The sequence below is a fragment of the Lontra canadensis genome, unplaced genomic scaffold, assembly GCF_010015895.1.
Source record: "Lontra canadensis isolate GAN:19392208 unplaced genomic scaffold, GSC_riverotter_1.0 scaffold122, whole genome shotgun sequence".
In the NCBI taxonomy this organism is placed as follows: domain Eukaryota; kingdom Metazoa; phylum Chordata; class Mammalia; order Carnivora; family Mustelidae; genus Lontra; species Lontra canadensis.
In genome coordinates, this window is record NW_022631116.1 from 3,898,324 (window position 1) to 3,926,154 (window position 27,831).

At 51.2% G+C, this 27,831-nt stretch overlaps 1 protein-coding gene across 2 annotated transcripts; it reads left to right on the forward strand.

Moving 5' to 3' along the window:
• The first annotated feature begins 18 nt into the window (after positions 1–18).
• Positions 19–27,337, forward strand: TOP3A (DNA topoisomerase III alpha). 2 transcript variants are annotated; one of them, XM_032841288.1, is made up of 19 exons: positions 19–507; positions 4,674–4,733; positions 5,688–5,761; positions 6,601–6,676; positions 7,849–7,957; positions 9,039–9,182; positions 9,332–9,502; positions 9,771–9,871; positions 12,010–12,084; positions 13,288–13,370; positions 14,799–15,006; positions 16,394–16,579; positions 16,773–16,902; positions 19,499–19,612; positions 19,713–19,878; positions 21,594–21,737; positions 23,119–23,241; positions 24,752–25,419; positions 26,705–27,332. In XM_032841288.1, the coding sequence occupies exons 1-19, from the start codon at positions 328–330 to the stop codon at positions 26,881–26,883; spliced, it is 2,991 nt and encodes a 996-aa protein (XP_032697179.1). In that variant the 5' UTR covers positions 19–327; the 3' UTR covers positions 26,884–27,332. The 2 variants fall into 2 exon arrangements, with proteins under 2 accessions (XP_032697179.1, XP_032697180.1); XM_032841289.1 differs by lacking the exons at positions 19–507; positions 4,674–4,733; positions 5,688–5,761; positions 6,601–6,676; positions 7,849–7,957 and adding an exon at positions 8,707–8,744 and having other exon boundaries at positions 8,979–9,182; positions 26,705–27,337.
• The last annotated feature ends 494 nt before the right edge of the window (positions 27,338–27,831 follow it).

Here is a 27,831-nt window from a genome sequence, read left to right on the forward strand (position 1 = left end):
AAGTGTGGCGGAAAAGCGGAAACTTGCGAGGGGCCCTGGGGCGCAGGGAGGTCTGGGAATTGTAGTTCGCAGTCCTGGGGCGCTCGTGCCCGGCGGATGTAGCCCGAGAAGGCGGGCGGAAACGGGACGCCTTCGGTGCGGGATTCCTGGCAGAGGCAGCGGGTCTGAACTCCGGCGGCCTGAGGGGACGTGACGGGCCGCGGAAGGTGGCGCTGGCGGCTCCCGGAGGCCCCAGTTTCGTTAAGGAGGGCGCCGGGTGAACTTCACGTCTGGCTCCTCCATCATGCGTGAGCACCCAGGGGCCGGCTGCGGGCGCGGGGCCTAGGGATGATCTTCCCGGTCGCCCGCTGCGCGCTCCGCTGGCTGGAACGGCCGGGAGCCCGGAACTTGTCCCGCGCTGCCATGGCGGTGGCCTTCCGAGGCGTGCGGAAAATTCTCTGTGTGGCCGAGAAAAACGACGCGGCCAAGGGGATAGCCGACCTGCTGTCCAACGGTCGCATGAGGCGGGTAAGGAGGCGTATTTCCGATCAGCTGTGCGGGTGCGGGAGCGGGAGCGGGAGCCGACCCCACTTATCTCACTCCTGGGTCATTGCATTCGCTTCCTGTCTTTTCCCAGTGATAGGCATGCAAAAATATAGTTAAGACGCTTCACCCGTGTACTTGAAAACCTTGTGGCTTCTCGTCCACAGCAGCGGTTCCCAAACTTGTCTGATAATCGGAACCAGCTGGGGCGCCGCCTATTCTGTGGGTCTGGGGTGAGATCAGAGAAGTCTGTATTTTAACATTAGTCCCTGTGATTCGAAAACTCAGGTTGTTGGGAACCACTGAACAGAGTCCTTTAACTTGGCAGTCAAGCCCTGTCCGAGCATTCCCAGCTAACTAGCTTTTTGGGATTAGAGGGAAGCTCAGCCCTATTCCTACTAGTACAGACTCCAAGAACAGGCAAGTAAGGGATGAGTATGTGTCCTAGACACACCGCAGGTGCTCAGGAAGGGGAAGGTAAAAGATTTTGTATACGAGTTGGCACAGAGGCAGCAAAACTGTTCAGAAAAATCTGTCCAATTAAAGTGGATCATGAGGGACGCCTGGGTGGCTCAGTTGGTTAAGCCACTGCCTTCTGCTCAAGTCGTGGTTCTGGGGTCCTGAGATTGAGTCCCGCATTGGGCTCCTTGCTCAGCTGGGAGCCTGCTTCTCTCTCTGCCTCTGCCTGCCTCTCTGCCTGCTTGTGTTCTCTTTTTCTCTTTGACAAGTACATAAATAAAATCTTTTTAAGAAATAAATAAGGTGGATCGTGAAATGGTTTTCTGAAGGCCATTTCTAAGAGAATGGGGCAGAAGTTCCCTGCCCTTTTCTCTTTAAACATCCCAAGGTCGTTAGACTTCCATTTCTAGCTCGTGGATAGTGGGAGCAAGAGCTGACATTGTGTCTGTAGAGTTCAGGCCCCTGACCCCTCACACAGAAAACTCCAGTAGCTTTCTCCCTCGCCTTTCACTCTTGAAATTTTCCATTGCCAAAGTGACTTTATAAAACACAGATACGACCCCAGTAATCCCCCACTTAAAACCTATGTTGTTTGTCTCAATTGATGTAGAAAGCGCATTTGATAAAAATTTAATCCCCTTCATGATAAAAGGTATTTTTTGAAAATCCCATTACTAACTTTAGCCAGAGGGTGAAAGACTGAAAGCTTTTCCTCTGAGATCAGGAATGAGACAAGATTGCCTGTTTTCACCATTGCTATCCAAAATTACTAGAAGTTCTAACTAAAGCAATTAGGCAAGAAAAAGAAATCTGAATTAAAAAGAATTAAAAATATGTTTATTTGCAGACAACATAATCTTATAGAATAGAAATCCTAAAGAAGCCACAGAAGACCATCAGTGCTAATAAATCCAGTCAGCAAAGATCAACGCACGCAAATTAGTAACAATGAACAATCCAGAAAGAGAATTAAGAAAACAATTCCGTTTACAATAGCGTTCAAAAACACATTGAGGCGGGCGCCTGGGTGGCTCGGAGGGTTAAGCCTCTAACTTCGGCTCGGGTCATGATCTCAGGGTCTTGGGATCGAGCCCCGCATCGGGCTCTCTGCTCAGAAGGGAGCCTGCTTCCTCCTCTCTCTGCCTGACTCTCTGCCTACTTGTGATCTCTGTCTGTCAAATAAATAAATAAAATCTATTAAAAAAAAAAAACAACAAAACCACATTGAGGGGCGCCTGGGTAGCTCAGTTGTTAAGCGTCTGCCTTCAGCTCAGGTCATGGTCGCGGGGTCCTGGGAATCGAGCCCCGAGTCAGGCTCCCTGCTCAGCAGGGAGTCTTCTCTCTCTCCCTCTGCCACTGCTTATGTTCCCTCTCTAGATGTTTCTGTCAACATAAATAAATAAAATATTTAAAAACAAACAAACAAAAACACCCACAAATTGAAAACTACAACCTTATATGTGTATACAGTTTTTTCATTTTTTTTAATATGAATAATGAGATAATATGAATATGAGAGATAAATCTTTTTTTTTTTTGGACAGAGAGAGATCACAAGTAGGCAGGCAGAGAAAGAGAAATGGGGAAGCAGGCCCCCCACTGAGCAGAGAGCCCAATACGGGGCTTGATCCCAGGACCCAGAGATCATGACCTGAGCCGAAGGCAGAGGCTTTAACCCACTGAGCCACCCAGGCGCCCCCAGAAAGATAAATCTTAATCCTGCAGTGCATTTAGTGTCAGCAGTGTGACAGTTCCTACAGTGCACTTAGAGAAGGAATTTTTTTGTTTTGTTTTTTGTTTTTAACAGAGTGGACGACACTGCAAAAGAAAGCACAAAAGCTATATTCTTGGTCTACCAGGCGGTTGTTGTTTTTTTTTTCTTTTTCTTTTCTTTCTCCAGACTCCAGAAATACTATAATTTGGGACCATCCACCCTTCCCTGAGCACCTCACACAAATGGGGACTTGCACATAATTGCGTTCCATCCTCAGATGGGAATTATTGGGGGGCAGGTTTGAAATGCATTTCACATCCTCGAGGCTAACACTGGGAGAGGAGACCACCTGGATGAGCCCTGTTGTGGGGTCACACGAATGTTATCAGACAAGTTATTTCTCTTGAAAAGTGTATCTAGAACAGTGGTTTTTTGTCTGCATTCCCAAGAGACCCGAGGGACAATGTGTGTGCGCACCTTAGGAATTACTTGGGGCTAGGCTGGGGAGAGGGTGAGTAAGCAGACTTTAGCCTTGTTATACATCAGGGTCTATATTACTGTTTGTTAAGGAAGGCTTCAGAGCTTTCTTGAAAAGTCAGAAACCACTTTCTTGGGGAAAAAAAGCTGCAGACACTGCTTCTGATAAAAAAAAAAGTCAGAAACTACTGATTAGACAATTTCTAATCTCTATTACTAAAAGGCTTAACCAGCAACTAGAGTTTGTAAAGGGGAATTTTTTTTCTTGGTGATATTGGCAACCAGTGAACTCTTAAGTATCCGATACTAAAATAAATTCCCTCTTAAAATTTGTCAATCTGGGATCACTGGGGTGTCTCAGTCAGTTGAGCGTCTGCCTTCGGCTTGGGTAGTGATTTTGGGGTCCTAGGATTGAGCCCCATGTCTGGCCCTCAAGCCAGGAGTCTGCTTGAGAGTTCTCTCTCCCTGTGCCCCTTCCCCTGCTCATGTGTTCTCTTGCAAATAAATAAATTTTTTTTAAGGATTGTGATTATGCCTCAAAGGGAACCTCATTTAGTATTCCACTTAGAAAAATTCTACTCAAAAAAATAGTGAGACAGAGGAGAATCTTCTCGACACCGACCCTTATTGGCCCTTGAATATTTTTCCACTTCCCAGTAGGCCATTTTCTTATCTTCTGCGTAGTGTTGGTGCAAAACTCACATGTGTAACTTCTTTTAATGTCCTGTGGAGGAATGTGGAATCTACTCAGAGAGGGTCTTAGTCATCCATGATTGCAAGCTGAAGAATTGTTTTATAGACTGGGTTCCAGTTCTGACTGGGGCTCGTAGTATCACTGTATTTTTTTTTCTTATAAAGATTTTACTGATTTATTTGAGAGAGGGAACACAAGCAGGGGGAGTGAAGAGGGAGAAGCAGGCTTCCTGCCGAAAACGTGGGGCTCGATCCCAGGACACTGGCATCATGACCCAGGCCAAAGGCAGACACTTAACAACTGAGCCACCCAGGCGCCCCAGTATTACTGGATTTTAGAGCCAGAGGAGAACCCAGAGGTAACTTTATTCAAAAACAAATTGATGTTCATAAAAGCGAACGACTTGCTTGTGCTCACAGTTGTCAGGTATAATTGGACAGCCAGAAAGTAGTACAAGTATATGGGGAAGAAGGAGAAAATTGTCAAGAGAATTATGTCCTAACCCTCCTTCTGCCTTTAATCTGTGATACGACTTTGGACACTTCCATTCTCACTTACAAGAAGATGTGACGTTGGCTGACCTCGAGGTTACCTTCCAGCGTAAAAACTCCGTGGACTCTACCAGTCATGCTTGGAACTGTTTCGAGGACCTACTTCATAAATGGTCTTAGTAACGTAGCCTAGTTTTTGTCTTTAGGACGTACTTTAGGATGTACAGTCTTACCGGTTACCAGTGCTCTGTTTCATCTTTAAGGCTGAGGAATCTTTTGTTTTCAATCAATCTATTATATTTCTGTTTTGTTATAGAGGGAAGGATTTTCAAAATTCAACAAGATCTATGAATTTGATTATCATCTATATGGCCAGGTAGGTGCTGTAATATTTCTCATATAGCTGAAGTGTGCTTTAAGATCTGTGGGCCATTTGGGGTACATTCTGGGGTTTTTCGTTGTGGCTATAAAAAGGGTAGCTGTTTACTACACGTCGTCCCTGAATTGTTTCTGTCTTGAGTTACTCGTTCGAGAAGAATGACCCTGGGCCGCTGTAGAATAAGTCACAATCTTTTAAGAATAATGACTGTTAATACCTAAAGATCCCTAATGACAGGTGACCGTTTTATAATTTGTAAGGAAGTCACTTTTTAATTAAATGTGGTCCCATCTCTTTATAACAAGAAAGAAGCCAATACACAAGACTTTGAGGAAACTTTAAATCCCATCCAAGTCATCCAGTGCTAGAATCAGAATGGTGATTGTGTTACTGTGGCATTTGGCTTAAAAGATAATGTATTTATGTTCATTTCTTATTGATCAGCTAGGTTTGGTTTTATTTTTTTAATGGACTTTTTTTTTTAAGAGCCATTTTGGGTTTTTAGAGCAAAATTGAGAGGCCAGTAGAGAGATTCCCTATGGAATTCCTGTCCCACCCCCACCCACCCACCCCCGCCACACACACAAAACACACCACCAGCACCCCCAACCCCATGATCAACATCACTCACCAGAGCGATGTATTTGTACCGTCAAACCTACACTGACACATCATAGCAGCCAAATCCATACTTTACATTAGGGTCACCTCTTGGTACTGTACGTTCTATGGTTTGGATGAAAGTGTAACGTGTATCCATCATTATAACACCATGCGGATATTCCCACTGCCTAAAGTCCTCTGTGTTCCGTCTGTTCCCTCCCCACTCTCCACCAAGGCCCTGGCAACCCCCTGCCTTTTTTCTCTTTAATAGACGTTTCTCCCTTTTATTTGGATGATTTGAGAAGATACAGTTGCTAGGAGACTAACTCAAATTTTGTTATCGTTCAGAATGTTACCATGATAATGACTTCAGTTTCTGGACATTTGCTGGCTCATGATTTCCAGATGCAGTTTCGCAAATGGTCAGTACAATTCCCGGGGGAAGAACTTTCTGATTATTACATAAGTTGTGAAATGCTACAGGAATTTTGAGGCGTGTCAATCTCACTGCAGAGCTTACAATACTCGGGCGACTGTCTCGGTCCTTTCGGGCTGCTTTAACAAAACGTCATCAACTGGAGGGGCTCGTAAATGACAGAAATTTATTTCTCCCAGTTCTGGCAGCTGGAAGTAGGAGATCAGGATGCCAGCTCGGTCAGGTGAAGGGCTCTCTTTCCCATTGCACTGCTGAACTCTCACTGTGGCCTCACCTGTAGCAGGACCTAGGGAGCTCTGTGAGGCCTCTTTTCTAAGAGCACTAATCCTGTTCATGAGGTACCATCACCCTTGTGACATCATCACCTAGGAGAGTCCCCACTTCTAACACCATCACACTGGAGTTAGGATTCCAACATGGGAGTGTTGAGTGGACAAACCATAGAGACCACAGCGGTGGCCTAAGATCAGCTGAACCATTGTGAATTTTTGCTGTATGTTGAGAATGAACAACCACTCTGAAGTGTATTTCCCTTAAAATAGCCAGACCTGTTTCACGTAGCCACTGGATTACATTTATCCTGTTGCAGACATGCACGAAAGAGTTCCAGAATTTCTTATAGACCACTCCTGTTGTCACAGAAAGCAGAAAATACTTTGTGCAGAGGGTAGTAGCCTTGCTTTTACCCCTCTGGCGGTCTCATGTGGGACTTTTTCTGTTGGGGGTCCATCCGGGAGGACTCTGGAGCAGTTTTTTCTCATGAAAATGGGGGACTTTCTGTCCCGTGCTGAGGTTGGATGTGTTCTGTTTTCATTTCTTTTCTAGGCAGAGCTGCAATCCCCTAGTCCTCTTTGAAGCAGAAATTGAAAAGTACTGCCCGGAGAATTTTGTAGACATCAAGGTAGGATGATCTGGAAGACGTGTGGTGCTGGAGTTGAGCAGCTTCGAGTAGAAAATAATTGACCTGCGATTCCTGTGTTCAGAAGTCATTAGAATTCAGAGATCAAGTTTCCCACCACACTTAATACCATGATTTTATTTATTTTTTTAAGCATACTTTTTTTTTTTAAGATTTCATTTATTTATTTGACAGAGAGATCACAAGCAGGCAGAGAGGCAAGCAGAGAGAAAGGGGAAAGCAAGCTCCCCGCTGAGCAGAGAGCCCCATGTGGGGCTCGATCCCAGGACCCTGAGACCATGACCCAAGCCGAAGGCAGAGGCCTAACCCACTGAGCCACCCAGGAGCCCCTTTTTAGCATGCTTTTTAAAGATTTTATTTATTTTAGAGAAAGAATATGAGTCGGGGGAGGGGGCAGAGGTAGAGGAAGAGAAAATCCCAAGGAGACTCCCCACAACGAGTGTGGAGCCCCACTCTAGGGTCGATCCCACAACCCTGAGATCACGACCTGCGCCGAAACCAGGAGTCGGATGCTCAACCAACTGAGCCTCTCAGGCGCCCCAGTACCATGATTTTAAAAATTACTCCCACTTTTATAAATGAAGCCATTTAAACTACGTAGCTAAGGAACTAAAGTAAGCCTTTTTGTAGTAGCGGTTGTTTAAATCCTGGGGATAATACTGTTAAGTGATTAATCCTAGACTCTAGCCCTTACTAGCATGGAGAGACAACAAGGTGTGAAAGGTCAGTTGACAGCAAGTTACGAGTTCTCAAGCACTCAGGGCACCTGTAATTAGTTCACTGCTGACTGGGAAGCCTTCTTGGGGTAAAACTCAATTTAGCGATTTTATTTTATTTTACCAGAACATTATCAGAACCGTGAGAGTTACAAGTGTGTGTTAGAACGGAGTTTCAGGTTTTGTCAGACTAGGGTAGTTGTATTAAACCCTCAGGCTTCTAGAAGCTCACTTACAGGTCTGTGATTCTGAGCCGGAGGATTGTACTAGTGGCCTTGGCATCCTTAGAGGAGGTAAGAGCAGTGTCCCAGATCTCTCCGTCTTGCCAAGTTGCTTTATTCCAAGAACATCCCTAATCTTCGTCCAATCTCTTTAGCATAGAGGTGTCAAGTGATTGCAGTTGTGTTCTCACTGCTCTTTCTCCACTGGGAATTTCAGAAAACTCTGGAACGAGAGACTCGGCAGTGCCAGGCCCTGGTGATCTGGACCGACTGTGATAGAGAAGGTGAAAATATCGGGTTTGAAATTATCCACGTGTGCAGGGCTGGTAAGTGCTGTGGCTTCCGAGTTCCTGTAGTTTGGGACCACAGAAGTAGACGGTTCCCCTGCGCGGGTGGGCCGTGGCTGAGTTCCTCCCCAGAGAGTCTCCCCCCACCCCCGGATCCATCAGTTCTCCCCAGCTATGTGCCCCGGAGCAAGTTACTAAACTCGCAGGAGCCTCGGCTTTCTGGAAAGTCCGGCCAGTCTGACACACAAAGAATAATTCTAGAATGTTGTGTTTCTTTGTCTGCTGTATTCTTTGTACAGTGCCTGGATGTTAATACATACTTATTGAAATGAACTTGAATGACTCTAACAGGACCAATGATTTCGGGTAACTTAGAGGAAGTGATGCACAGCCCATTCTCAGACTTCAGAGAGTAGACGGTTTCCATTTTCCCGAAATATGTTTGTTTTGAAAGCCGTAATGACTCCTGAGAATTTAAGTAGATTAACTTTCAGGGATAGTGTAGGCGTCCTGTGTTATTTCCACGCCAGGACATGAAATTCCCCCCCAGGATCTTTTAATTGACAGCATTTTAATTTTCCATAAAAGTCTAAGAGAGCAGGTGAGATGAGGATCCTGAGAGGCTCACCAAGAGAAGAGCTGAAACTCACTTGAATCGCTAAAATTCATACCACTGTTAACATTTCTGACAGCACTAAATTTAGCGGTCATGGTGAAGTTTTCCTCTTCGGTGGCTAGCGTGCTGTTTATTTAACCTAATCAGAGAATTGGGTGCCTCACAGCATCTCGAGATGGTTTACCTTCGATTCAAGGTGGTTTAAGAAAAGTGAGCCTTGGGACGCCTGGGTGGGTCAGTTGGTTGAGCAGCTGCCTTCGGCTCAGGTCATGGTTCCGGTGTCCTGGGATCGGGTCCCACGTCGGGCTCCTTGCTTGGCGGGGAGCCTGCTTCTCCCTCTCCCTCTGCCTCTGCCTGCCACTCTCTCTGCCTGTGCTCACTCTAGCTCCTCTCTCTCTGACAAATAAATAAATAAAATCTTTAAAAAAAAAAAGAAAAAGAAAAATGAGCCCTTTATGCTGGGACGGCCCCATGATTTGACTTTGACCTTGGTGACTTCCACAGTGAAGCCCAATCTGCCAGTGCTGAGAGCCCGTTTCTCAGAGATCACCCCCCGAGCTGTCCGGGCGGCCTGTGAAAACCTGACGGAGCCCGATCAGAGAGTGAGCGATGCCGTGGACGTGCGGCAGGAGCTGGACCTGAGAATTGGTGAGCCGCCGGCGAGCTCCTTTGGGGGTCCACGTGGCCCAGCGGGTGTCGGGTTACGGAACTGAGAACGAGGTTTCTGTGTAAGCACGTGCAGCTGGCTTTGCCCTTGCGGTCCCCCATTTTCTCCTTCCTTCTTCCTCCCTTTGTAGGAGCCGCCTTCACTAGGTTCCAGACCCTGAGGCTTCAGAGGATTTTTCCCGAGGTGCTGGCAGAGCAGCTAATCAGTTACGGCAGCTGCCAGTTCCCGACCCTGGGGTTCGTGGTGGAGAGGTTCAAAGCCATTCAGGCTTTTGTACCGGAAATCTTCCACAAAATTAAAGGTAAGGCTGGGGGAGTTGTTTATGGAGCCCAAGGGCTCGGGAAGACCCGGGAGCATAAATGGTGCTGATGTGTGAGTCTTTCAGCCTTGCTGTCCCTCCTCCCACCCCATTATGGGGTTCAGAATCCACTTAGTTTTCTTAGAGACCCAGAATATTCCCAAAGCAATGTTTCGTATTCCTTTGTACTTTTACTGCAATGTACTTTGTCCTGTCCTATCATGTGGCTTCTGTAAGTCACGGCCTTCCTGTTCGTCTGTCCCCAATACAGTAACTCATGACCATAAAGATGGAGTCGTAGAATTCAACTGGAAAAGGCATCGTCTCTTTAACCACACGGCTTGTCTTGTCCTCTACCAGCTGTGCATGGAGGTAAGAAATATTTGGAATTTTAATGATCTGGGAAGACCGCTCTGCAGGTTCCCAAGCCGCTCCTTCTCTGTTAGTGGAGGTGATCCTGCTCCGTTTTCCCGCTGAACCAAAGCTTTCTGCTTGCTTCTCAGGATGTCATTTTTGGGGAACCAGTAAGACTGGAAGTCCGTAAAAACAATGCTAAACAGTGTGAAAGTAAAGGGTCTGTAGACCTTTTAGATAAAGTCAGAAACTAAGAACTGTATAGCTCCAATCTCTCCCTGCGGTAGAATGCTGTCACCAGAGATAACTCAGAAGCCTCTAGACCAGTCTAGAACAAGAGACTCCTAGAGCTGAAAGGGGTTTGGACAGCATCTGGTCCAGCTCCCTCTTCCACTGGTCAGATGAGGAGATCTAGAGAGAAGAAAGTCACAAACAAACAAGTGAATTTCCTGCAGGAACTGATGCTAGCAAGTAAAAGGGTAAAGGAACAGAGCCCGAGAACAGAGACAGGACTGTTCTCGGCGTGTGGTCATGGAAGGCTTCTCACAGTGAAGGTGCAGGTGATTAGCGGGAGGCGGCCAGCCACAGGAGGGCCTGGGGGCAGCACGGGTCAGGAGGCAACAGCACGTCAGAGGGCCACCAGCCAGTCAGCGGCCAAGCTGCCGCCCTCAGACCCATCGTCTATGCTGTGACGCTGCTGCTGTCTGGCCAGCGCATACTTGCCAGCGTTACCGAGGCGGCTGCGTACAGTGGTGCCAAGGAAAGCTCAGACATCTGTACTTGCATGAGTCACATGTGCCCCCGGCAGGTTTATTGTCTGTTTGGTGGGGGGGGATGGTAACCTGTGAGCACCTGCTACAGTGCCAGACACTCCGTATGTTATGTAATTTGATTCAATCTAGATGGTGCCTGTGGGTGCGGTGGTACTGTCCCCACCTTTCAGGTGATGCACGAGGATGTGAGTAACTTGTGCCCAGACACTCTGCAGCCAGTAAGGAGCAGAGCACGGCTGGATCCCAGGGTATCAGACTCTCCAGCCTGTTCCGCAGACCGCACTGCCTCCCAGGAGTCACGCTCCACACTGCACCACCCTTTGACCCTTGAGGTCACACAGCCACCCCTCACGTCTGTGACACTGTGCATTTATCTATTCGATAAAAGAGAGCTGTCCTTTTTCTCCTTTACTGGGATATGCTGCAGGAAAACCTAGCCAGTTGGATATTTTGAGTTCCTCGTAAAGAGCACCTGGACCCAACTCCCATTTGCAGAGAAATACGGATTTTGAAACACAGATGTCCTCATCGATGAATTAGTTAGGCTGAGCTCTTTGTCCGTTTGTAGTCTCTTAAAAGTGTGAAGTTGGGCAGAGCTCCTGGGCGGCTCAGGCGGTTAAGCATCCAGCTCTTGATTTCAGCTCAGGTCAGGATCTCGGGGTTAAGAGGTTGAGCCCTGCATCGGGGTCCACGCTGGGCGTGGAGCCTGCTTAAGATTCTCTCCATCTCCCTCTGCCCCGCCACACCCTGCTCGCTCTCTCTCTCAAAAAAAAAAAAAAAAAAAAGTGCTAAGTCAGTCTGAAGATTGAGTTCTCCAGGGGCGCCTGGGTGGCTCAGTGGGGTAAGCCTCTGCCTTCAGCCCAGGTCATGATTTCAGGGTCCTGGGATCGATCCCCGCATCAGGCTCTCTGCTCAGCAGGGAGCCTGCTTCCTTCTCTCTCTCTGCCTGCTTCTCTGCCTACTTGTGATCTCTCTCTCTCTCTCTCTCTGTGTCAAATAAATAAATAAAATCTTTAAAAAAAAAAAAAAAAGATTGAGTTCTCCAGCTTGTAGTGTGTAGTTTTTCCTAATTCTAACTTGGTATTACTTTGAATTTTAAAGAAAAAAAATCTCCACTGCATGCGTAGATAGGAAACAGTTCTTCTGAGATGCACCGGCTGCTGTGAGGGCTGGTGCAGTCGCCCCTCAAAGCCTTGGTTTGAGCGGGAAGGGGTGATGTCTCCACCATACTGTGGGCTACAAGCCGACCTGCCTTGAGGTCCTCTCACGCCCGAGCACGGCCCTCTGCTGGTGGTGTCCAGAATGGTGAGCTGAGGCTGCCCAGGAAAGCCAGAGAAGGTGCACCAACAGGTTCATATGGCCTCTGCTTTTTCTGGCTTCTAGGATCCCAGGGCAACCGTGGTGGAGGTCAGGTCTAAGGCAAAGAGCAAGTGGAGGCCTCAAGCGTTGGACACTGTGGTATGTTCCAGAAGAGTGCGCCAGGCGTGCAGGAGCTCTGACTTCCCATGGTTGGGACCCGGTGGCAGGAAGCATCGCCCTTCACGGGGCCATGCAGGGAGGTGCTTGGGAAGAACAAAAATCCCGAAACAGGGCCACTTAGTCTTCTAATGCTAGGTTGGTTGGTTGGTTGGTTTGTTTGTTTTCCCCTAAGTTAATAAATGCAATATAGCTGCTTTCTGTGGGGTTTGGGAAACAAAAAGAGGAAGACACATCACCCCTCTGAGTGTCTTCCTGTTTTTTTTTCACACAGGTTGTGTTTTACATTGTTGTAATTGGAATAGCTTGGGTTTTTTTTCTGCCTAAGCATTTTTTTAAATGTTTCTGCATAATCTGTGTAAACATCATTTTTAAAGATCTGCATTAAGAGCCTACCTTAAAAGCAACAGAGTTTTTCAAATTTTGAGATCCAGGAAGAGCCCTCCAAGACATAGCTTGGAGTTAACTACTGTGGGGGGGGGTGCCCTTTCCCAGTGACCACTTTGCAGGAAAATTCAGAGTATAGTTTCTATCGGGATTCACTCTGGAGATTGAAAATACAGAACAAGCAGCTAAAAGAAGCGTGCGGGGACTGGTAGGCAAGGTGTTCTTTATCTGTGACGTGTGTGTGTGTGTGTGTGTGTGTGTGTGTGTGTGTGTGTGGTTGGATCAACAAGGGGATAGTTATGGATTGATTTCCTATAACAGACCTAAGTGTAGTATTCCTCACTGCCTAAGTATGCTTTGACATATAGCCAGCAGCACTGGTGGAATGTCCCCAAGGGCAGAACCGCCAGTTACCTCCCAGAGTTCTTGAAGAATGGTACTCATTATCCAGAAGAAGTTACTAGGGCCCGGGTGGTAGTCCCAAAGTGTGGTTCCCAGGCTACCTGTATTAGAATCTGTGTATTAGCTGGCTTGCTGAAAAATGCAGATTTCTGGCCTCAATCCCAGCCTTCCTCTGTCAGAGTCCAGGAATCTGTTGGCTTCCTGGGTGATGCTTGTTTTTCTGCCCATCAGATCTGCCCGGCAGGCCGAGAAAGCTTCCCTCAGCACAGTCTTTTCCCCCTCTGTGTGACAGCAGCTGGAGTGACGGGCCAGGCATTTGTGTAGATGAGTTGTGTGGCGGTGTTGTGCCTTCTGACTCCACAGTACACCCTAACTTGCCTGTGACATGTTTAACAGGAACTTGAGAAGCTGGCTTCTCGAAAGTTGAGAATAAATGCTAAAGAAACCATGAGGATTGCCGAAAAGCTCTACACTCAAGGGTAAATATTCCACATTTGGGAATAGAATTCAGTGCATCTTTGTCAAGGTGAAATATTTTATTTTTTTAATTATTTTTTGGAGGGAGAAAAGGAAGAGAGAGAGAGTCTTAAGAAGGCTCCACACCTAGCGTGGAACCCAGCATACCCCTGAGACAGTGATCTGAGCCAAAATCAAGAGATAATTAACTGAGCCACCCAGATACCCTCACTTTATTTTATTTTAATTCTTAAAAGGATTTTAAGGAATCTCTACACCCAACATGGGGCTTGAACTTACAACCCCGAGATCAAGAGTCACACACTCCACCCCTGAGCCAGCCAGGGGCCCCAGAGTAAAACATTTTAGAGCTTACGGGGAAATACAGACTGTCTAGACGTCCCCTGAGCTCCGAAGTAGAAGAATTTTGACGCTGGGTTCTCTGATATGGAAAAAGCATTTCAAAATCACTTCCTAAAATAAGAGCCCATAGAGTAAATTCACATCCCAACGTTGACTTCTCAGCAGCTGGCCCCAGGGCCTTGGCTGGTGGCACACAGCACCTTTGGGAGTCGTTTCCCATTGTACGCCGTCCAGGGATGGTGTGGTCCACACTAACCAGTGTGGCAGCTGCTCACAACAGGGGACTACTGAGCACTTGAAATTGGAGTTGTGCTCATTGGGACGTGCTTTAAGTGTAAAATACACATTTGGTTTCGAACACTTGTATGGAAACAAGAACGTAAATGATCTCATTAATGCCATTTAAGTGACCAACAAAAAAAAATGTTAAATTACATGGAGGGTCCACATTATGGTTTATTAGGCAGCATTATTTTTTTTCTTTTTTTTAGCATTTATTTTTTAATTTTTTTTTTTAGCGATTTTATTTATTTGAGAGAGAGAGGGCTCATGCCGAGTGGCAGAGGGAAAAGCAGACTCCCTTCTGGGCAGGGAGCCCAACCTGGAACTTGATCCCAGGACCCTGAGATCATGACCTGAGCCGAAGGAAGACACTTAACCAACTGAGAGCCACCCAGGCGCCCCAGCATTATTCTTTCTGTGCTCAAAGCAAAGTCATAGAAGTGTGCTTTGTTGCCGCCATCGAGGCCGTGGAGGTCTCTGGCAGAGCAACGATGCATCAGGCCGGGACTGTGTCCCCTGCCACACAGCCGCTGGTGGGCCGAGCAGGAGTGTGTCCCGCCCCGTGCCGCCCCTCTCACTTATTCTCTGGCTTCTCGGAGTGTCTTCAGCAAGGGACCCTGCTGTTGCTCACCCCACTGGGGGCCCCTTGTGAGAACTTCCCTTAGCAAAGGGAAGCTAGGTTGCCTTCAGGTGAGCCCACTAGGGCAGATGGGGCACGGCAGGTGTCTCTGGGGGTTTCCAGTCTAATTCAGTTGTTTCCAGAGCAACTGTAGCAATTTCTTCTGTTTGTTTTGCCTTTGTTCTAGGTACATCAGCTATCCTCGCACTGAAACAAACATTTTCCCCAAAGACTTGAACCTGACCGCGCTGGTGGAGCAGCAGATCCCAGATCCACGCTGGGGCGCCTTCGCCCAGAGCATTCTGGAGCGGGGTGGCCCCACTCCACGCAATGGGAACAAGTCTGACCAAGCTCACCCTCCCATCCACCCCACCAAATACACCGGCAGCCTGCAGGTCGGTTTCCCTAACTCCTGCCTCCTGGAACCCAGCAAGGGGAAGGGGAAGCAAGGGGCCAGTAGCACTTGAATGTACTCTGCAGGCTCTTACTGCAGGAACTAAGTTATTTTGAAACAGCTCTCCCGTTTTAGCATAGAGACGTCAGTGTCAAAATTCTGCTTCACCGTCCCACTTGGCTTCCCTGAGCCCCCCCACCCCCACCCGGGAGTGGGCTCTTCTCTGTCCAGCCCCACTTCTGCTCTGTCAGACCCTCCCCAGCGGGCTGGACGGTTCCCCTTCCCCATGCCCTTGCACAGCTCCCACGGGGCCCCCACAGAACTGCTTGGTCTTCTCGGCCCCTCGTTAACTAGAGGCACCCCCCACCCCAGCCTCCCCAGACTGGGCCGAGTTCCACTGCCATCCTGACGCAGGTGGCCTCCTGTCAAGGGCCGGTTGCGGCAGGGCTTTGAGGCAGCCCTAAGAGACCTCAGGCGTCTCACCTGTGGCCCTTCCTCGGCCGGGGGGATGCGCTCCGTGAGGCCGAGCTGGTTGGGCCGATTTGCAGGCTTAGCCAAAGCTAAGTCCTGTCTGGTCTTTGTTTCCTTCTTTTATTAATACACACTATTCTTCTCTGGCTTTAAATGTGATGATACGTTCATTTTATCATATGTTAAGAAATTCAGAAGATTATAAGGAAGAGGCATTTGCCGTTGCCCATATGCTGAAGTATTTTCAAGTACAACACTTAACAATTGCATAGATGTACCATGATTTATTTTGTCAAATCTGTTCTTTAAGAATAAATTACTTCCAGCTTTCTGAGACGTGATGACAGTTAATGTTTGTGTGACTGATCGAGCCTCACTAGGCCCTTGATTATTTATTTGGTAGAAAATCACCACACACCCTGGGAGCCAGGGCTGCCACCTACAACTTTCCTGTGTCTAATATACAAGGGGTCTCTTGTTAGCTGTTATGCTTTTTTCTTGTTTTCTCCTTGAGCTCGGTTTAAAAAATAAAAATGGGGCACCTGGGTGGCTCAGTGGGTTAAAGTCTCTGCCTTTGGCTCAGGTCATGATCTCAGGGTCCTGGGATCGAGCCCCACATCGGACTCTCTGCCCAGCAGGGAGCTTGCTTCTCCCTCTCTCTCTGCCTGCCTCTCTGCCTACTTGTGATCTCTCTGTCAAATAAATAAATAAAATCTTAAAAAAAAAATGGGTTTACATAAAAAGATTAGCCCGGCACTCTGCATGGGTGCAGGACCTACACAGGAGCCCTGTGCCCTCTTCTGTGCAGAGCTCGAGGCAAGAAGGTGGTGTAAAGCAGGCCAGATCACCAGTGAGGCTGTGGTCCTTGGGCGGTAATATTCTGGAGCGAGTTGCAGACTCTTCTCTTGTCTTCCTAGGGAGACGAGCAGCGACTGTATGAGTTCATAGTGCGCCATTTCCTGGCCTGCTGTTCCCAGGATGCTCAGGGCCAGGAGACCACCGTGGAGATCGACATCGCGCAAGAACGCTTCGTGGCTCATGGCCTCATCATTTTGGCCCGCAACTATCTGGACGTGTACCCGTATGAGCACTGGAGTGACAAGGTAATAAAGCGCAGGCCCAGTCAGAGGTCAGAGTTCACGTCCCCCGTGGGCCTTCGGGGAGAGGGAAAGACAGTCGTGTTCCCGGCCCTGGTTCGGTCCGCTGGAGCAGGGCCATGCTCTTTGAAATGGCAGTTGTCTTTTGCCTCAGTGCCGCGAGGAGTGATCGGACTGACGCTTCTGCTGCTCCCTGTAGACCCTCCCTGTCTACGAGAGAGGCGCCCGCTTCCAGCCCAGCACTGTGGAGATGGTGGACGGGGAGACCAGCCCACCCCAGCTGCTCACCGAAGCCGACCTCATCGCCCTCATGGAGAAGCACGGCATTGGTCAGTAGCCTGTCGCCGTGGGGACCAGTGGCTCTTGTACTTCTGGTCTTGGCAGCAGCTGTGCCATAGGTGTCCTCCTCTTCACCCCCTCTACAGCTGAAGGGAGGCTCATTTATTTAGGCAGGGGGCCGAGGGAGAGAATCCCAAGCAGACTCCACTCGGTGTGGAGCCCAGTGTGGGGCTCTGTCCTGTGACCCAGAGATCGTGACCTGAGCCAAAATCAGGAGTCAGACGCTCCACCCACTGAGCTAACCAGGCGCCCCACTGTACAAGTTATTAAAACCTTGGTCTGAATAAGTCCACACTTACGCTCTTAACCTCTGCTCCACGCCAGCCGGATCAGGACGTGGATGTGTCCCAGAACTCGGGGGTCTGGACTGAGAGCACCCTGGCCACGTCCTGTTGGTGGACTCAGGATTTTTGGCCCATGCAGGGGTTTGTTTTTATTTTGAATAAGGTACCAACATCTAAAACTTGAGGGATTCCACATAAACGTCTGTGTTTTTGTCTTGGGAAGTGTTGGGAGGTCTGGCAGCCCAAGCCTTCCCTCCCAGGTGGAAGCAGTCGGTTGAGTTGGGGTGACAGCTGTCTCTTCTCACTTGGCTTCTCTCACTGCTCATTCCATGCCAGGCCCCTGTGGCGTCTGGGTCGGCCACCCTACAGCTAGCCACAGGTGGCTGTGCTGTGAGTATTTGTTAAAGCGTTTCCCCTAATTGTTTAGAAATTGAAATGGGGTTAAACAAGAAATTGGGCCAGAATTGTTTTTCCACAATAGGTCCCCTGGCCCCCAGTTTACAAGCGGGTCCCTTGTGACTGATCTGCTGCCCCTTGTCCATTTTTATCACGACGCTGAGGATCGTCTCTGCCAAACCTAGTGCAGAGAGGCAGCAGCGTGATGGAGAGGGAAGTGCTGGGAAGGGGAAGTGGGGCTCCCTGGGCATATCCCGGAAGCAAGCTGTTCCCCTGGGGCATGGCCCCCTCGTGACCCATTAGTGGCTTTTGTCATTCTGGGACCTCGAATGAAGGGCCCCTTCTGGAATCTGGTGGCTGTTGTCACGCTGTCCAGAGAGCCTGTCTGTTTAAGTCAAATTAGAGTTTGTGTGCCCATCTGGATGTACTCATTAAAACCTCGGTCTAGGCCCTGGGACACAGTGAGGTATAGGGCCTAGGCATCCCCTTCCCATCGTTTCCATCAAGGGTTCATCTCGCAGGAGAAACAGATGAAGCAACACAAACACAGCCTGCTGGGCTCTGCAGGGACCGGACAGGGACCTTGAAACCTCACAGTAAGAATTCCTGGGGACTGAGCCGGCCCGGCACAGGCAGAGTCCGAGGGGGCACACAGGGACCAGGAGCACATGTCCCTGTGGCCTGGGCAGACGGGGTGGTCCCAGAAGTCGAGGCTGGAAAGATGATTGCAGCCCAACTGCAGGGCCTGGCACGCTGGCCTGAGGGGCTTGGGTGCCGGCCTGTGGCTCGCAGAGAGCCATTTAAGATTTCCGAGGAAAGGAGCAAAGAGAGCTACATTTCTTAAAAATGTTAGCGGCGTTGTTGAGACGTAATTCACGTACTGTACGATTCACTGATCTAAGAGATACAGTCGGTGCTCAGTACAGTCGCAAAATCATGCAGCTATCACCTTAATTAATTTAGAATGTTTTCATCCCCTCAGAAAGAAACACTGTATCCCTTAGAAGTCACACCCTGTTTCCCCCTTCCCTCCCATCCCTGCAGCCCTGGACAACCACTGATCTTTCTGCCTCTGTACATTTGCCTGTTCTACACAGTTTGTAGACGTAGAGTGATACAGCATGTGGCCTTCTGTAGCTGGCCTCTTCGACCACGAGTTCTCAAGGCACATGCTCATGGTAGCGTGAAGCAGTACTTCTCTTCCGTTCCCTGTACTGTTCCCATGTGTGCTGAGACCACGGTTGGTTTCTCCATGCATCGGTGAATGGACATTGGGGTCATTTCCGGTTTGGGGCCGTTGTACACACTTGTGTGGAGGTTTGTGTGTGGATGGGTTTGCGGTTCCCTTACGTGGATAGACCTGCTGGGTCCTGTGGTCACTCTGGGTTTATGTTTTGAGGAGCCTCTGGACCGATCTGCACGGGGGCTGCCCCGTTTTACACTCCTCCAGCCACGAAGGTTGAGGTTTCCACGCATTCTCGCCAACATTGTTCTCTGGGCTGTTTGCTGATGCTTCACGCCCAGTGGGTGTGAAGTGGCATTTCTTCGTGGTTTCGATTTTATATCTCCTCGATGACAGAACTCGTTTTCAGAGATCCCTATGGCCACAGCGTAAGAAAGGGGTTGGGTGGAGGATAGGACCAGAAAGGCAGCGGCCGAGCACGTTGTCCTGATGCAGAGGACGTGATGTGGGCTCCAGCCGTGGCTCAGCCACGCAGAGCAGAGGAGAAAGACGTAGAGGAGGCTCATTGCTGGCGTGGACAGCTGTAGTGAGTGAGCAGGCGTGAGGGGAGATGTGGTTGCTGCGTGGGTCCAATGCAGTGGAGGAGTCCAGGCAGAGGAAGGTACACATGGGACAGCAGGGGCAAAGTTTGCATGGCCCTGAGTAACCGGAAGTGGCTTTCAGGGACCGATGCCACTCACGCGGAGCACATCGAGACAATCAAGGCCCGGATGTACGTCGGGCTCACGGCGGACAAGCGGTTTCTCCCGGGGCATCTGGGCATGGGGCTCGTGGAAGGTGAGCAGGAACTCGAGGTGGGTGGTCGCGGAGCCGTGCGGCTGAAGCCCCCGAGGGGTGCCGCGTGGGGCCCCATGGAACACTGCTTTTCTCCCTGCAGGTTATGACTCCATGGGCTATGAGATGTCCAAGCCTGACCTCCGGGCCGAGCTGGAAGCTGACCTGAAGCTGATCTGTGAAGGCAAGAAGGACAAGTGGGTGGTTCTAAGGCAGCAAGTCCAGAAATACAAGCAGGTTTTCATTGAAGCGGTGGCCAAAGCTAAGAAGTGAGTCCAGACCCCGCTTGCCTGCACGCGAGGTCCTTCAGCTCTGCCTCCTGGGCCGTGACCTTTCCCTGAGCCGGGGGAGCGGATGGGGCCGATTCAGCAGAAAGCAGGTGGTGGGCCCGTGGGTGCTTGACTGTCCCCCAGCCTGGTTCGCCTTGTGCAGCTCCTCCCCCTTCCGGTTTTCTTCCTGAGTCCTCTTCTTCCTGGAAAGCCGTGTCAGCTTAGAAACAGTGAGCAGAAAAATCTGGGCCAGTTAACCCAGGCACCTGGCTCTAGAGATGCCGTCCTCTGGATTTTAGTTCTGTCTTGAGTTAACAGGCACACAGTCCCAAGTCCGTAAACTCAGGGTTGCTGTACGACACTGTCCTGTGGAGTGTGTGGAGGTGGCCATGTAGCAAGCAGTATGCGTGCACGCCGTTAGGAAAACATACCTTTTCTGCCTGTGCCACCTCGGGAAAGAAATGGACGAGCCGGGGCATCTGGCTGGCTCCATCGGTAGAGCGCATGACTCTTGATCTGGGGATTGAGGTCAGCCCCGGGTGGGGGGTAGAGATTACTTAAAATCTTTTAAGATTTTATTTACTTATTTGTTTTTAGAGCCCGAGAGAGAGTGCACGCGAGCACGTATGCAAGGCGGGGAGGGACAGAGGGAGAGAGAGGATTTCGAGCAGACTCCACACTGTGGGTAGAGTCCCAACACGGAGCTTGAGTCCAGAGATCAGCACCTGAGCCGAAATCAAGAGTTGGGCGCCCAACAGACTGAGCTACCCAGGCGCCCCCAAAATAAAATGTTTTAAAGAAAGAAACAGATGAGCTCGTTTAAATGTAAACCCAGACAGACACTTCAGGAGCACATGCAGGGACTCTGTACAGTTTTGTTTGATGTGGGGTGTGATGAAGCGGAAGTACCTGCGTGTAGCTGGGTCCTTCCTGGGAGCTGCCGGGGGCCAGAGAGGAGCCAGGGCTGCTTGGCCGACCCAGCTGTGTCTGCCTCTATTCTCTGCATCAGGCCTGTGGTGAGCAGCCAGCTGCTGTCCCTGGGCACACTCAGCTTGTGTGCACATAAGAATATTGTAGCGGGGGGCGCCTGGGTGGCTCAGTGGGTTAAGCCGCTGCCTTCGGCTCAGGTCATGATCCCAGGGTCCTGGGATCGAGCCCCGCGTCGGGCTCTCTGCTCAGCGGGGAGCCTGCTTCCTCCTCTCTCTCTGCCTGCCTCTCTGCCTGCTTGTGATCTGTCGAATAAATAAATAAAATCTTTAAAAAAAAAAAAAAAAAGAATATTGTAGCGGCAGCTGGGTGGCTCAAATGGTTAACACATCTGCCTTCGCCTTGGGTCATGATCCCAGGGTTCTGGGATCGAGCCCCACATCAGGCTCCCTGCTCAATGGGGAGTCTGCTTCTCCTTCTTCCTCTCCCTCTGCCCCTGCTCATGCATGCATGCTGTCTTTCAAATAAATAATATCTTTATTTTTAAAAAAGATTTTGTCAGAGCACACAAGCAGGGGAAGCAGCAGGCAGAGGGAGAGGGAGAAGCAGACTCCTTGCTGAGCAGGGAGCCCGACGTGGGGCTCGATCCCATGACCCCAAGTTCATGACCCGAGCTGAAGACAGACATTTAACTGACTGAGCCACCCTGTCATCCCAATAAATAAAATCTTAAAAAAGAAAGAAAGAAAGAAAGAAAGAATATTGTGAGTGTTTTGCTCTTTCTTCAGATTGGACGAGGCGTTAGCCCAGTACTTTGGGGAAGGGGCCGAGGTGGCCCAGGAGGAAGCCATCTACCCAAGCATGCCGGAGCCCATCAAGAAGTGTCCACAGTGCAACAAGGACATGGTCCTCAAGACCAAGAAGAATGGCGGGTCAGTGCCCAGCTTGCACTGCATGTCTGCTTGCCCAGCACTTGCTGGGTTGGCTGGACACTGTCATTTGTATTATTATTTAATGGCGGGCTTGCTCTGCTGCCGGACTAGGTATTGGAGAGAAGGGTAGCTGACCTTGGAGGCGTCAGGTGCTCTGGGATTCAGAGGAGGTGGGGGATGATGGCGCTGCTGCGTCCCTTGTGGATAGGACCTCGCCTACCCTGTGCGCTTCTGCCACACACCCAGGTTTTGTGTTCCAAAGCAGATTATTTAGCTACTGTGCCCCTATTTTCTTTTCTATAAGCCTAGGGCAGTGCTATCTACCATGGGAAGGGTGAGGATTTGGTGAAATGTGTTCAAAGTCCTGGTCAGGAAAGGCAGAATTTGATCCTAGGTCCTCCCACCCCTTCATTACCCCGACCCCTTTGCGTTCCCTGACTACCGACATGTCACTGGCCCGGGCGCAGAGGCGGCCAGCCTGGCTCTCAGAAGCCAGAGCTTAGTGGGCCTGACCTGGGGCTTGGGCTACCCACTAGCACAGAAGCCAGTGCCGCGGTGGGCTTAGCACAGTGCAGGGTGGCCCGTGTAAGTACTTAGCACGGGCTGTGGGGTTAACTCATATGTGCTTCAAGTGCTTGGTCACCCGGGAGATCGTCCTGGGGGATTTCCCACTCCGGGGGTTATCTGGCAGTTTCCATTTCTGACTTTGTAGATTTGCTGTTTGAGTAATTGGGGTTTGAGGTTCAGTGGGTTGGTTTTCCCTGGTCCAGTCATGCCCAGGCACACTCAGAGGTTGTTGTAAATCGTGTTCCCATTGGCTTCTCTGGCTCTAACGTTCGTGACTGGAAGCCATAAACCGTTGGCCGAGAACAATGTGGTTCAGGTGTCAGGAGGGAAGACCCCGTCATCAGACAGCGAGGGTGCTGTTCCCAGCGCCCCCACCCACCACGCCTGCCTCCTTAGGCAGGTTTCCAGACTGCCCCCTGCCTGTTTGCCCCGCTGTGACCTGAGGACTGTCATGTGGGGCAGTCAGGGAGCGTGTGAGAGCGCACAGCCCGGAGCCTGAGCGGAGCCCTTGGGGCTGGGCCTTGTCATGGCCCAGGAGTTGGTCGATAGGTTGCTGGTTTCTAAGTAGAAAACAGGGTCAGCAATGGCGGTTTCTTTTTCTTAGGGAGATGAAAAATAAATGCAGGCCAGTTTTGCTTAGCCATTCAGTACCAGTGACTGCATATATCCATTCATATGTTCTCCAAAAAAGTGAATGTGTCCTTTAATCGGCCGGCGAAAAGCTTCCTTGCCAGATGGGCAGCGTCCCAGGAATGTGTGTTTCCTGCGGTCTGGTGGCTCCGGCCCGACCCCGCTCCCTGTGCTCCCTCCCCAGGTTCTACCTCAGCTGCACGGGCTTCCCAGAATGCCGGTCAGCTGTATGGTTCCCCGACTCTGTGCTGGAGGCCAGCAGGGACGCGAGCGTGTGTCCAGTGTGTCAACCACATCCGGTTTACAGGTGAGCGGGGCCCCTGCGAGGCTGTGGGGTACTCGCCATGCTCAGCAGCAGCTGCATTGGTGGTCTTGGATCAGTTTGAGTCCCATCCCTGCCTTTGCGGTGTGGAAGCTGGGCCTGGGGGCAGGTTCCCGGGCAACTCGGGAGGCGCTCGCCACGCATCTGAAGAACCATGAGGACGCCCTTTCCCTGACCTTTCCAGCTAGATTGCTGCCCAGTAGGCTCTCGGGAAGTGAATATCCCGCTGTTGGATAGCGTTTCCAAGCTCCTCCCAAGAGCCCAGAGCCCTCTGTACAACTGGTTCTCAAACCTTTCCGTCATAGGACCTGTACACTCTTAAAAATCATTAAAGAAGAAACCCAGGGAGCATTCATTGTGGCTTAAGTTTTCAGTACTACCGTATTCTGCATTAAGGTGGACACATGGTTTTTGTTTTTGTTTTTTAAGATTTTATTTATTTATTTGACAGAGATCACAAGTAGGCAGAGAGGCAGGTAGAGAGAGGGGGGAAGCAGGCTCCCCGCTGAGCGGAGCACCTGATGAGGGGCTCGATCCCAGGACCCTGAGATCATGACCTGAGCTGAAGGCAGAGGCTTAACCGACTTGAGCCACCCAGGCGCCCCAAAGTAGAGACATTTTAAAAAGGTAATTGCTGGGACACCTGGGTGGCTCAGTTGTTAAGTGTCTCTCTTTGACTCAGTTCATGACCGAGGCCCCCATCGGGCTCCCTGCTCATCAGGAAGCCTGCTTCTCCCTCTCTCACTCCCCCTGCTTGTGTTCCCTCTTGTCACTATCGCTCTATCAAATAAATAAATAAAATCTAACAATTGTTAAATAAAAATGTACTTGTAAATTTTATAATGTGCATAATATGCATAATTTATAATATGCATGCTAACATAAATAGCTATTTCTACCTATTTCTAAAGCAGAAAGATAAGAAAATGCCTACTTGCAAAGCAGAAAACAGAAAGGAAACGTTTTCCATCTTTCTGAGTCTAGCATCTGGCTCGTTAGAGACTGTTGGCTCTCGTGTCTGCTCCCAGTCAGTCTGCTGGGCTGGCTCATGGGCTGTAGCCTCCGGCAAACTCATGCATACAACATGGGAGGACGAGAGCACAACAGATGTAACTTCTTAGCCTTATTACAAAATAGTTCTGGCCTCACCAGGAGGGTCCAGGGGCCCAAGAACCACTGGTTATAGGAAGTGAACCTTTCCGAGGTTTCTGTCCCCCACTGAGCAGGGAGCCCAACCTGGGGCTCAGTCCCAGGGTCCTGGGATCCTGACCTGAGCCAAAGGCAGACACTTAACCAACTGAGCCCCCCGGCAGCCTGAGCTGTCTGTTCTGGAGATCAATCAGGGTCTCATGTTTCCTCTGTCTGCACTCTGCCGCTCTTGACACCCGGAGGGGCTCATGGCTGGCAGGTACCTGGTGGGTGCAGCCCTCTATGGACAAGGAGAAGACGCTTGCGGCTGGTAGTAAGACTTTCTCTCATCTTCCGGCCCCGCTAGATTGAAGTTGAAGTTCAAACGCGGCAGCCTTCCCCCGACCATGCCCCTGGAGTTTGTCGGGTGCATTGGCGGATGCGATGAGACACTGCGGGAGATCTTGGACCTGAGGTTCTCACGGGGCCCTCCCAGAGCTTCCCAGCCAGCCAGCCAGCCCTCGAACTACCTGCAGGCTAGCCAGTCCCTGAACAGAATGGACAGTGCCCCCTGGATGCCACCCCCGCCTGCCACTGCTGCGGGGGGCAGCAACTCAGTGACCTGCAACTGCGGCCAGGAGGCCGTCCTGCTCACTGTGCGGAAGGAGGGCCCCAACCAGGGCCGCCAGTTCTACAAGTGCAACGGCGGCGGCTGCAGCTTCTTCCTATGGGCCGATAGCAGCCCCCCCGAAGCTGGGGGGCCTCCCTCCGCCGCCTCAAGACCCCCTGGTGGCTCACTGGGCCGCCCACCTGCCACAGAGGACCGCCGGGGCTGGTCTGGCCGACCCGGGGATGACGGTGGTGGTGGCGGTGGTGGCGGCGGGGGGAGCATGTCCTGCCTGTGCAGCCAGCCCGCCGTCACCCGGACTGTGCAGAAGGATGGGCCCAACAAGGGCCGCCAGTTCCACACGTGTGCCAAGCCCAGGGAGCAGCAGTGCGGCTTCTTTCAGTGGGTGGACGAGAACGTGGCTCCAGGTGAGGCAGGGGCTTGGCTCCTGGGCCAGGTGGAGCCCGGAGGCGGGGGAGGGAGAGAAGAGGGCAGGGGTGGGGCTGGAGGTTCCAAAGGAAAGGCTGGGGCAGCTCCTGGAGCAGCCTGCTGGTGCCCGGCGGTGTGCCAAGGACACCCGCTATGTGTCTTCACCACCGTCAGCTCAGCACCGTGAGGCCGCTGAAGGCCCAGGAAAATGAGCTGCCTGTGCTTGGGGTCTCACAGCCACGCAGCCTGAGGTCGGCCTGACCCCACAGCCCTGGGCTCCTCTAGCCTCCATGGGCTCGGGAGGTCCTCGTCATCGGCCACACTCTTTTAGATGCGGAGCCTGGCCCTGGGGATGTCTGGGAACCTGCTCGGGGTTCCACAGCCTGGGCCTGGTGCCCCAAAACCAGATATGGTGAGAATTGCCCCTAGACATTGGAGCAAGGTGGATAATGCACCCAGAGGCCCTTGGAAATGGTCCCTGCCCACTCCAGTGCACGGCAGATGCTTAGTTCATGTGCCAGAGCGGCTGAGAGGCCTGGGGGGAGCTTTGTGGCAGAGCCGGGCCCAAAGCGTGGCTGTGGAACCTTGAACAGAGGGCTCAGCCTCGCGGCCTCACAGTTTGCTCAGTAGGATGAGCGCTTGCTTGCCTTTTTCAGGGTTCTTGTCTTTTAAAAGTCAGTAGACAGTCTCAGACTATGATTCTGACATACGAGCTGCTATCTCCGAACGTACAGGAAGAACCCAGAAGGCTTGGTAAGGCGCAGGGCTGACTACCAGTGCCGGCAAGGGGCCGGAGACGGCGTCACTGTCATGACAGGCTCACTTTCGAAGCGTGTGATATGTGGTCTAGCCTTGCACTCCCTTCAGGCGCACAACATTCCCTTGTCCCCCTGTTGGAAGGAAGCATTGTCTGACCTCCAGGCCAGCTGATCAGTTGTCCTGGGTGACAGGGCAGTCAGAATTAAGAGGTCTGTTTGAGGCCTGGAAGGATCCAGAGCTCAGTGACCTTGCACGGAAGGTGAAAAGCAGGCTGTTGGTCACGGGGTGTTGCCAAGTGGGTGGAAAAGAGGTGCATGATGTGACAGCACTACCCTTCTTACCAGGGTAGTGATTGTGGCCCAAAGTCTCCAGGTTCTTTAGGGAGTGGCGTCGGGGCCCCCGAAGGTGGTAGGAGAGAAGGCAGCCTGGCCTGTGGGTGGTCGTGGCCGCACAAAGGCTGGGGGGACACTCTGCCTCCTCCGTGTGTCTGTTCTGAACTCAGCCTTCCCCTGACTCTTCCCACAGGGACTTTCAGAGCCCTGAGCTGGCCGGGAAGCAGAGGAGGAACCCAGGGGCCAGAGGCCAGAAGCAAAAGAGCCCGGGCCGGTTCCACAGACACAGGGTCCATGGCCAAGAAACCCCGGAAATGCAGCCTTTGCCACCAGCCTGGACACACCCGTCCCTTCTGTCCCCAGAACAGATGAGGCAGGGGAGGGAAGAAAGGGCCGCTTCCTCAGACCTGCCCCTTTCTTCTCGGGAATAAGCTATTTTCACTAGAACCTTCCCTGCCCTGGAGGCCTTGAGGAAAGCAGTGGCTTTGGGAACCTGGCCTGCCTGTGCTGGGGAGTCAGGATCCAGACCCCGCCTGGAGAATCCGTCTCCGGCGGATGGTGACCCTCGGCCTGGGGCTCCTCACTGCTGGTGCCGCGGAGCATTGAGCGGCGGGCTGAGCGCATTCTTCGCTGTGGCCTCCGGGGCTTTCTTCCCTTCTGGAAGGTTCCCTCGAGGGACCTGCGCACCTGGTCCAGGCTCCGGGTGGCCCGGATGGGGTTCCGCTCACAGACATTCTGAGAAAGGAGGGTGCAGTGCGAGAACGTGGATCTTGTCCTAAAATTGTGTCTATTGAAGAAGCTTTGTTTTTCTTTCTCTAGACACCGCTGCGGCCAGGACACAGCTCATGTGCCTTAATAAAGAATCCTGCCCTCCGCTCTCGTGGGTGTGATGCAGTGTCTGGCGACGGGTGGCAGAGGGGTGGGCACGGACCGCTGCCAGTGCTCGGGCGACCTCTCGCCGACCTCTGGCCCTCTTGGCTTCTCCTCCCAGCCCCAGCCCTTCCTCCCTGTCCACGCGGTGGGCGCTGAGCCAAGCTGCTCCCGGCCCCACGGCCAGCTTGCCCCACCGAGCAGAGCAGGGACCGGATGAGACCATGTGCTTCCGCGCTGCGCAGAGGTGGCCCCGTCCCTTGTGTGTCTTTACAGCAGTCCCGTGAGTGATACGTAACCACGTGGCCTTATTTTGCTGGTTAGGAGACAAGCTGGAAAGGGTGTGGGTTGCCCCGAGAGGCATTGCTGGTCGGTGAAGAAATGAACCGTCCTCACTGTCGGACTCCGGCCCGTGCCCTCCAGTTACACAGTGGCTCTTGGAGCATCTGA

Coding starts and splice junctions, on each gene's coding strand:
- TOP3A (XM_032841288.1), top strand. CDS start 328: ATGATCTTCCCGGTCGCCCGCTGCGCGCTCCGCTGGCTGGAACGGCCG. Junction 9,503..9,770: donor AATCTTCCACAAAATTAAAG/GTAAGGCTGGGG, acceptor TCCCCAATACAG/TAACTCATGACCATAAAGAT. Junction 19,879..21,593: donor GCGGTGGCCAAAGCTAAGAA/GTGAGTCCAGAC, acceptor CTCTTTCTTCAG/ATTGGACGAGGCGTTAGCCC.